Raw genomic sequence first — 10,771 nt, 5'->3', positions numbered from 1 at the left:
CTGGAGTTGCACCTCCTGTTGTATAGTTCCTGCAGGGGGGTGAGTGAAGTTCCCATAGTGCGTTCGGCTGAACGCACTACTCTCTGCAGAGCCTTCTTGTCCTTGGCAGAGCAATTCCCAAACCAGATGGTAATGTTCCCGGACAAGATGCTTTCCACCGCCGCTGCGTAGAAGCACTGGAGGATCCTCGGAGATACTCTGAATTTCCTCAATTGCCTGAGGTGGTAAAGACGCTGCCTTGCCTTACTCCCGAGTGCTGAGGCGTGTGATGTCCATGTCATATCCTCAGAGATGTGGACTCCCAGATATTTAAAACAGTTCACCCTATCCACAGGATCCCCATTTATCCTCAATGGAGTGTACGTCCTCGGATGATGTGCCCTCCTAAAGTCCATGATCAGCTCCTTTGTTTTTTTGATGTTCAAGAGGAGGCTGTTATCCTGGCACCAGAGTGCTAGATCAGCCACCTCCTCCCGGTAGGCCTCCAGCAGCATCTATTGAGCGAAGGAAATAGGCAACGTTTCGGGCCGAAACCCTTCTTCAGACTGATCGGGGGCGGGGGTCGCGGGGACAAGAAAGGAAAAAGGAGGAGGAGCCCGAAGGCTGGGGGATGGGAGGAGACAGCAGGGGGACTGAGGAAGGGGAGGAGACAGCAAGGACTAACAAAATTGGGAGAATTCGATGTTCATGCCCCCAGGATGCAGACTCCCCAAACGGAATATGAGGTGCTGTTCCTCCAATTTCCGGTGCTGCTCACTGTGGCCATGGAGGAGACCCAGGACAGAGAGGTCGGAGACAGAGTGGGAGGGGGTGTTGAAGTGCTGAGCCACCGGGAGGTCAGCTTGGTTATTGCGGACCGAGCGGAGGTGTTCGGCGAAACGATCGCCCAACCTCCGCTTGGTCTCACCGATATAGATCTGCTGACATCTAGAGCAGCGGACGCAATAGATGAGGTTGGAAGAGATGCAGGTAAAACCTCTGTCGCACCTGAAATACCAAGCTGAATCCAACAAATTCAGGGTGGTTCGGCTGAGGTCCCAATAGCAATGTACTCTGAATCCTTCATCTGAAGTTTGTGCTTTTTATGCAAGCACTGTTTAGGTCTGGCACGCTGGCATAGCGGTAGAGTTGCTGCCTTACAAAGCTTACAGCGCCAGTGGCCCAGGTTTGATTCTGGCTACGGATGCTTATCTGTACAGTGTTTGTACGTTCTCCCCGTGACCTGCGTGGGTTTTCTCCGAGAACTTCGGTTTCCTCTCACACTACAAAGACGTACAGGTTTGTAGGTTAATTGGCTTGGTGTAAATGTAAAAAATGTCCCTAGTGTAGGATAGTGTTAATGTGCGGGGATCGATGGTCGGCGCGGACTCGGTGGGCCGAAGGGCCTGTCTCCTTGCTGTATCTCTAAACTCCCAACTCCACACTGTTATGGGGAGGTAAAAATCCCGTTTAAACGCACCACCCAAAAACATAGCTTTGGAGTAATTTCTAGATCAGGACTTGTGAAGCAGCAATGACTGGCCCTTCGGCTTTCCACCATCACTGGTGAATACTGAGCACAATGTATCACCAGGAGAAATAAAAAACTTCAAATGCTGGAGTAACTCAGTGGGTCAGGAAGCATCGCTGAAGAAAAAGGACGGGTGACGTTTTGGGTCGGAGCCCTTCCTTTCACACAAAACATCACTCATCCTTTTTCTATGGAGATGCTGCCTGACCTGCTGAGTTACTCCAGGACTATGTATCTACCTTCGGTGCGACTGGGAACATTGATCTGAAGTCTGGGTCGCAAGTTTGATTACTGGTGGTCTGGGTGATCTGAATCACTGCATGAGTTGTAGGAAAGGGCCACAACGGACTGTGGTATAGTCCTGGCTGACGAGGGGAGGTCCACTGGCTTTCTTAGCCCCTCCCAATGCCTCCTAAATTCTTGGACATCCTATGCAATATTCAGTACTTCCTCCAACTGGGAAAGCAAAAGAGATTGCCCTTGGTCAAGATTGGAAATTCCCTCCTTGCCTGCCGGTTCCAAACCTAGCCTATACATCAGTCAGAAATCAAATCTGCTGGCATTGAGGTGAATGTCAGGTGACATCCTTAACATCAAAATAAATACCTAGTTCAATCTACATGATGCTGACTATCTTTAGCATGTGAAGGAGTCATGGGTTCATAAGTTAAAGGAGCAGAATTAGGCCATTTGGCCCATCGTCTATTCTGCCATTCAATCATGGCTGATCTATCTCTCTCCCCTAACCCCATTCTCCTGCCTTCTCCCCATAACCTCTGACACCCGTATTAATCAAGAATCTATCTATCTCTGCCTTAAAAATATCCACTGACATAGCCTCCACAGCCTTCTGTGGCAAAGAATTCCACAGACTCACCACCCTCTGACTAAATAAATTCCCCTCAACTCCATCCTAAAGGAACATCCTTTTATTCTAAGGCTATGACTTCTAGTCCTAGACTCTCCCACTAGTGGAAACATCCTGTCCACATCCACTCTATCCACCCCAAGGTCATTTAACCCATCAAGTCTACTCCACCATTCAATCATGGCTGATCTAGTCCCTGCCTGCATGCACGGACTGACTAAACAACAAGGACCTCTTCTTCAGGTAAATATGGATACAGGGCAATTGAACTGTCAACAACTAGAGAGCAATCCTGAACTAATATCCACCTCCCTGGAGATACTCGGACTATCTTTAACCAGACTTTACTGGGCCTTCTCTTGCACTGAACATTATTCCCTTTATCATGTATCTGTACACTGTGGATGCCTCGATTGTTAGCATCCATGTGCTGGACTACCCCTGATCCAGGTAAGCCCAGATAAACCGCAGGTTGCTGCAGGACATCCTCCGTTGCCCTCAATCGGTTTGGCCAGTGAACTAACGTCCTTGTCCTCGCCCGGCTGCTTTTGTGTCCCAGGGGCGCAGGGAACTTTTCCCATAGGAACTTGGAATTCTTCCCATGCCGACTAGGATTTAATTGCTCTACAAAAGGACACAAAGTGCTGGCGTTACTCAACGGGTCAAGCAGCACGTCTGGTGGATAGGTGATGTTTCGGGTCAGGCTGCTGGGATTTTAAATCTCTGTTAACTCCTGCCTAAACCCTTTGCCTCTGAATATCGATTTTCATCTTTTGAGAAGTTGCTTTATGTGACAGTACAGACTGATTGTCGTTCACCTGCATGAAGGTTTCCCTGCAAGGGCTCACGCTTTGACTGGGACATGGTAGAGATAAATAGCAGTAGCAGTAGGTGACCTGATCCTGAAACTGCAATGTTGAAGGTCAGTGTGAAAAATCAGGCTTGGTGATCACACCACTAACTAAAAACGCGATTTGAGGTCATGCCTTTTAATAAGCAGATCAATGGTTCATGGTATTTTGTCACATGTGCTGCGGTACAGTGAAATTCATTTTTGTATACAGTTCACTCGAAGTATCACGATGCATAAGTACTTAGATATATCTTAGATAAGTCTCTCATATGCAGTATAAGTGTATAGCAGCAGTACACTGGAGACAGTATACAGTGGTCAGATTTGGCACCATTTCCAAGTCTGTTGTTGTTAGTGCAAGGTTCTTGACCTGACCATGAAGGCCTGGTGGTATTGCAGGGATTGGCCTGGCTAAGCATGGATGTGGGAATTGAAGGGGACCAGGGTTTGTAAGCCAGGCCGTTCCGTGAGCAAAGGACAAACATTGCTTTTGCAAAGCAGCGTTGAAAATCTCGCTGCAGGCAAATTTTGCACTTTATTTGTCAACATCACAGTGAATGAGGTGGAGTGGGGCAGCTTATTCCAGAGAAACTACTTGGAGGACAAAACGATAACAAATTTCTCAACACGCACTGCAGCACTGGCAAACACACAGAGTCTGTCTACTTGGATTAACTTGATTTTCCACTGCAGGGCATTTTAAATGAACAATTTTCCAGACATCTGTGTTATTATCACCTTGTACTCTCATTGCAATCAAACACATTTAAAGCCGGAAATGTACAAAGGCACCTCGTATATCTTCAAAGAACCTCCGCTTGCATGCTGCCTTTCATGACCTTCAGAAGAATGAAAGCATGCGGCAGGTAGAGCTGTCACATTCCTCGGTCGGAAACAAAGCAAGCAATTTCGCAAGATGGCAGGGTCAATGTTTAAAGAGTTTTTTTACGCTAATCACAAATACCTTTTAGGTTGTGTGGATCCTCAGAAATGAAGGGGGCTGCTTTCGAGTCACAGAGCAACTCCAGAGTCCAGTCAACCATTTTGGGGCAGCACAGTGGTGCACTGGTAAGAGTTGCTGCCTTTACAGCGCCAGAGACCAGGGTTCGATCCTGACCTCGGGTGCTCTCTGTACAGAGTTTATACATTCTCATTGTGACCGGGTGGGTTTTCTCCAGGTGCTCCAGTTTCCTCCCACACTCCAAAATGTACACGTTGTAGGTTAATTGGCTTCTATGAAAATTGTAAATTGTCCTTGTTGTCCAGGATAGAATTAGTGCACAGGGTGATTGCTGGTCGGCACGGACACCGTGAGACGAAGGGCTTTATTCCAAGCTGTATCTCCAAATTAAATTTATTGCCTGAAGCCTGGACACAGAAGAATAGGCAAGACCTGGGGCAGATTAGCCATACTGAATGGCAGGACTGGCTAGAAGGGCCGAGTGGCCACCTTCTGCTCCTATTTGTGGGTGTTGCTGCCACCATGAACAGTAAACACAGTCACTTACTCAAACCAAGACTTCAAGTCAAGTCAAGTTTACTCATCACATACACATATGAGATGTGCAGTGAAATGAAAAATGGCAATGCTCGCGGGCTTTGTGCAAAAAGATAAACAAACAAACAACCAAACAAACTACCTAATCCCACCCTAATCCCAGTTACTCTCAGCTACACTGTCTAGGATGAACACTTGCCTGTGACCGATTTGGGTTTTTTAAACAATGACCCAACATATTCATAGTCCTTTTTGCTGATGCCATCTTTTTTAAAAACTTCAAATGCTCATAAATATATGGGTGGGATTTGAACTCTCATTTTCTGCATCATTTGTGGTCTGGTAGACCTGTAACAGATCCACCACTGATACTTGGTTCCAGTATCTTTCATTCCATATGAAACTGATACATTTTACACATTCTGGACGTGAGAGGGAAAAGGATAGAGGATATGTCGATAAGTCAAGATAATGGAGGGTGCAAGGGGCCTACATGAACTTCAGAGCAGATGGACCAAGTGGCTATCTCTGCCGTAAATTCACATAACCAAAACTATTCCCTCCCCAGACGTTGCTTGGCCAGCTGAGTTCCTCCAACCCTTTGTGTTATGCTCAAAACTCCATCGTCTGCAGTACCTTGTGTCACCACAGTGATAGATGCATCTTCTCAATAAATCTGACTTTTGCAGAATTTCCTCTGGACGATTTCTCAACTCAATTCTGCTGTGCTTCCCAGAAATGTAAAAGCTTTAAGTTTTAAGCTCTCACTTTGCCTGAAGGACATCTTACAGGCCACAGTCTACCAAAGGTGGCCATGTGGACAACTCCTTGACGTTCAGAACGGAAGCTCATCAGAAATAAATTTGGGTTATCACGACAACCACAAAGAAAATGCCTAGTATGGAGTTCCATTTCATTCTATGGAGTCCATCCTCCAAATTGATACATCCCTCTCATGAATAACCCCAGCAAAAATCATAGCATGACACCCAACAGCCCAGCACAAACTTTGTGGCCTGATAGTAAGAGAGTGGTACTCAGGACCATGAGATTCGACTGAGGATCCATTCTAATGACCACAAGCAGAACATCAGCTTATTATCTTAACTGCAGGCCATACCAACTAATATCTTCTCTGGAAGAAACAAATCATCGAGGTAAAAGATCTAATCTGCAATTCTCCTGGTCTGAATGAACTACAGAGAGTAATGTTTTTAATAATAACCATCAATATCAAAAATCACTATTATCCGATAAGGACTGCAGATCAAGAGTCAAGACTGTTTTATTGCCATATGTACCGAAACGGAACAATGAAATTCTTACTCGCAGCAGCACAAGAGAGATTTAACATGTTACTCTGTAAAACCCACAATAAAACCCAACAAAAAAAGTTCAGTATATGTTAAAAAAAACAGACAAATAAATTCAATAGTAGTGCACATAGTAGACAATGGTAATCCTGTTGATAAAAAGAAGCCTGGAAAATGAAAGGTGGAAAAGTAAGGGTGTCAGGGGTTATGGGGAGAAGGCAAGAGAATGGGGTTGAGAGGGAAAGGTAGATCAGCAATGATTGAATGACTTCATGGGCCGAATTCTGCTTCTATATCTTATGAACATCAACATATATCATTAATGGTAGATAAACACACAGAAAGAAAATAATAGGAGATGCATTTAGAATTAGATAAATTAGCGGTAGCTCATGTACCGCATAAACCCCCAAACAGATTGTAAGAAGTCCAATGTTATACAGCAACAACAATAACAACAACTTATTTTTATCTATTACCTTCAACAGAGCACAATCACCAGATAAATACTACCCAAAGAGCTACTTAAACAATGTTGACACTAAGTCCTATGGGAAAATACTTAAAGGGTCTGTCCCACTTGCCGATTTCTTTCGGTGACTGCCGGCGTCATATCAGTGTCGCCAAATGATTTTGAACATTTCAAAATCCAGCGACGACAAAAAAAATGTTGCGACACTTGAAAAAACACCTTGCATCATACGTCATCACGCCGCATTTTTTTCGGTGACCTGATACGTCAGTCAATGATGTCAGCAGTCGCCGAAAAAATCGCCAAGTGGGACAGGCCCTTTAGACCAGTAACCAAGGGCATGGTCGAAGGGACAGATTTTAAAGTGTATGTTAGAGGACAGAGGAGGAGATTCAGGGAGAAACGTCCGTATGTTGGGAACCTTGCAGAAGGAATGAAATTGAATTGAATTTGAATACAATACAATACAATACAATACAAGAAAGCAAGGAGTGCCTGTTTCATTGCAGGAAGGGTTAGGAGGCTATAGTTGGAAGAATCCTCTGGGATGATTAGAGAGGTGTAGGACAATATAGAGATAGTGGAGGGCAAAGCCATGGAGGGGACTGAAAACTAGGGACACAGTCATGGAATAACTCAACGGGTCAGGCAGCATGTCCGGGGAATATGGATCAGTGGCGTTTCGGGCTGGGGTGCTTCTTCAGACTGATCGGGAGGCGGGGGGAGGGGGAAGAGAAGGGAGGCGGAACACAGAGTGGGAGGTAATAGGTGGATGCAGGTGTGGAGGGTTTAGATGGTCAGATGGTTGGAGCAAAGGCCAGAGATAAATGCAGAAGGTGTGGGACAGGAATGCTGAGCTGCAAATTGTGAAGTTAGAGGGAGGGAAAAGTAGCAGGAGGGAAGAGATGTGGGAGTCTAGGTAGGGCACAGGGGAGGAGAGGGGGGGGGGGGAAGAAAGTGCAGGGGGGGGGTTATGGGGCTGTGGTAGGAAGTTACTGAAAATTGGAGAGTTCAAATATTCATACTGTTGGGTTGTAAGCTACCCAGATGGAATGTGAGGTGCTGTTAAATATGTTAAATGGTGATGTTGCTTACTTAGGCAGGCGTGTCTGCAGCTCATAAAGTGCCTGGGCGGTGAACACCAAAGATCCTATAGCAAGCAAGATAGATCACTCGACGAAAAAGACGTTGTACGGTCATGGGCAGATTCATGGGTAATTTTCAGCCCCATTTCCATAACCAGCTTCCGTCTCTGCGCCAAAGATCCCATAGCGGAGCAAAGATAACTAGTGCGGAGACGGAAGCCGGTTACGGAAACATCCTCATAAAAATAGAAGTTATTTGGTAAAAATCTCCTCATTTTCAGAATTATAATTTATTAACACAAACTGTTCCCCCGCAACATTGATTACCCTGCGAGTCGGGTCGGGTTACTGAAATGGATGAAAAAAAGCCCATGTTCCATTGCGTACTACGCATCAGCTCATTGCATTTGGAAGGACTGGTCTCTCTTGCTCCACTATAGGATCTTGGGTGAACACCACTCGGTGAAAGCCACCATGCAGGTAGTAGAGTCCTGGATCACCTCAAATTTTTCTGAAGGGTTATCAGCCAGGAATGGATTGGAAATGTCAAGAAAAGAAACACCAAAGGTATGGATAACAGTTGTGGTGTGGCAAGGTGGATTTGGGTAGTGCCACCAATGCAGAGGTATGCACTTGGCACAAACACAAAATGTCTACAGTGGGTGAAACCGCTGCAGTGTAATAAAGCAGGTACTAACCTTCTGCACCTGGTGCCTCCTTAGCAGAGCACAACGACCCTTCAGGCATCTCTTCGTGAGCTGGCAGAGTTGACACTGTGGAAAGAAGGAAGTTCAGATTTCCAATGCATGTCTTCTCGGCTTCAGGGTTCAACATAACATCTTGTTCCCGCTGTAGACAAATTTGGATCACCCATTCAACTGATTCAAACAATGTGGAGGTAGCTGATGGTGTTCCGAGTGGTTGTGTCCTTGGCTCATTTTTAGAGATACAGGGTGGAAAGAGGCCATTTGGCCCACCAGCTCCATGCCGACCTACAATCACCCATACGCTAGTTTTATCCTACAGACTAGGGACAATTTACAGAAGTCAATTAACCTACAAACCTACATGTCTTCGGAGTGTGGGAGGAAACCAGAGCACCAGGGAACCCACAGGGAGAACCTGCAAACTCCGTACCGACAGCACCCGTAGCCAGGGTCGCATTCTGGTGCTGCAAGTCAGCAACTCAAGCACTGCACCGTCGCTTAATATAAATTTTTGTGCGGGGATCGCTGGGTTGTAAGCTGCAATCTCGGGGATATGTGAGCACTCTCTCTGTTCTTCAACACTTAGTCATAGAGCCTTGCAGACAGAAACAGGCCCTTCGGCCTACCATGGCCATGCCAGCCATCGAATACCTATCTACACCAATCCCATTAACCAGCACATAATCCACAGCTTTTTCTGCCTTGCCTATTCAAATTCTCATCTCGATACCACTTAAAATGTTGTGAGAATAATCAATAATCTACACCACCCCTCCAGGCACTGCGTCCAGATTCCAATCGATCTCTTGGTGAAAACATTCCTACTCAGATATCCCCTGAACCTTTTACCCCTTACTCTAAATCTATATCCAGTAGGTTTTTGACACCTCTGCTATGAGGAAATGCTTCCTATTATTGACCCTGTATGTTCTCCTCAAAATCAGCTCTCTCCAAGGGATAAACATAGAAACATGGAAAATAGGTGCAGGAATAGGCCGGTCAGATCTTCGAGCCAGCACCGCCATTCAATATGAGCATGGCTGATCATCCAACATCAGCACCCCGTTCCTGCTTTTTCCCCTTCCTAACTAGCCTCTCCTCAACACCGAAACGTTCCATCCCAGGCAACATCCTAGTGAATCTCCTTTGCACCCTCTTCAGTAGCACACCATTTGCTGTGTGTTCATTTGCTTGTTAGTCCACAAAAGCATTTTCCCTCTCATCTCTTGGGACCCAATTCCATTTTTCATTTTCCTACTTGCCAAACTAGTCCTGATACATTCCTGCAGCAAAACTTTTCTCCTCACCCTTAAACACAAGGACCTTTTGATATTATCTACAAAGCTTTTAAGCATAGCTCCAGGCACTCAAAACCATTGATATATACTACAAAAGGCAAGGGTATTGGCACTGCATCAACCTTCCAGGCACTAAAACATGAACCCTTCCTTCCTGGCGTTTCATATCCAACTTGCACTTTCACATGGATTCGATAGGCTTTCCCTTTCCGGACTAGCCCTAAGTGAGACTCTGTAACCTTACCAAAACACACACAACTTAGATCAAGTGCACTACCCTAATAAACCCCTCCTTGTAACCACCTCAAAATAATCACTCATTCGTCAGACATGGCCTTATTTTAAATCTCCACCAACTGCCTGTTTGATTAAAAAAGACAATAAGTGCTGGAGTAACTCAGCGGGTCAGGCAACTTCTCGGGAGAACATGAGAAGGGTCCTGGCCCGAAACGTTACCTATGCATGCTCTCTAGGGATGCTGCCTGATCCGCTGTGTTACTCCAGCATTTTGTGTGGGGGTTTTTTGTAAACCACCATTCTACAGTTCCTTGTTTCTACACTTGATCTTTTTGATTATGCGATGGAATGATAGAGGAATTAAGAAGCATCGACAAAGACAGGTGGTTTGCTGTTTAGTAATTAATGAAAGGAGCTGAGGGCCCTTGGAGTTGGTGGGACTGGTGTCATTTTTGGAGATAGGGTGTATTGTTCCCAAGACAGTGGAGGGACTTGATTTTAAGGCAGAGAACTTTAGAAATTAAGGCTTTATGAAAGTTCTCCCAGTTCCAGACTTTCTCGGGATGGAAAATAAGCTGCAAACATGCCAGGAATGCCAACGTTCTCAGAATCATTAACTCCCTCCACGAGTTTGCTTCTCGGATCATCAAATGATGGAACGGTAGCCATTTAGCCCATCAAACCTATCCTTTAAAAGGTGCCACAAAAAAGCTGGAGAAACTCAGCGGGTGCAGCAGCATCTATGGAGCGAAGGAAATAGGCAACGTTTCGGGCCGAAACCCTTCTTCAGACTCTCCAGCATCTGCAGTTCCCTCTTAAACACTTTAAAAGGTGCCGTCTGATTAGACCTACGCCCCCAACAACGTGCCTCTAAAGCTAAATAAATCCTTGCCTAACCTGCTAATTTGAAAAAAATCCCAATTATTTTTT

The 10,771-nt window shown here is 45.5% G+C and overlaps 1 protein-coding gene across 1 annotated transcript in view; it reads right to left on the bottom strand.

Moving 5' to 3' along the window:
* LOC129700399 (pleckstrin homology domain-containing family G member 3) overlaps positions 1–10,771 on the bottom strand; it is a 182,073-nt gene that overhangs the window by 130,922 nt on the left and 40,380 nt on the right. The window contains exon 2 of the mRNA XM_055640847.1: positions 8,298–8,372. Within this exon, the coding sequence (XP_055496822.1) occupies positions 8,298–8,346 (49 nt within the window). The 5' untranslated portion in view covers positions 8,347–8,372. The remainder of the gene's footprint in view (positions 1–8,297; positions 8,373–10,771) is intronic.

This window comes from Leucoraja erinacea, chromosome 9, assembly GCF_028641065.1.
Source record: "Leucoraja erinacea ecotype New England chromosome 9, Leri_hhj_1, whole genome shotgun sequence".
Lineage (NCBI taxonomy): Eukaryota > Metazoa > Chordata > Chondrichthyes > Rajiformes > Rajidae > Leucoraja > Leucoraja erinaceus.
This window is presented reverse-complemented; position numbering and strand designations above follow the sequence as displayed.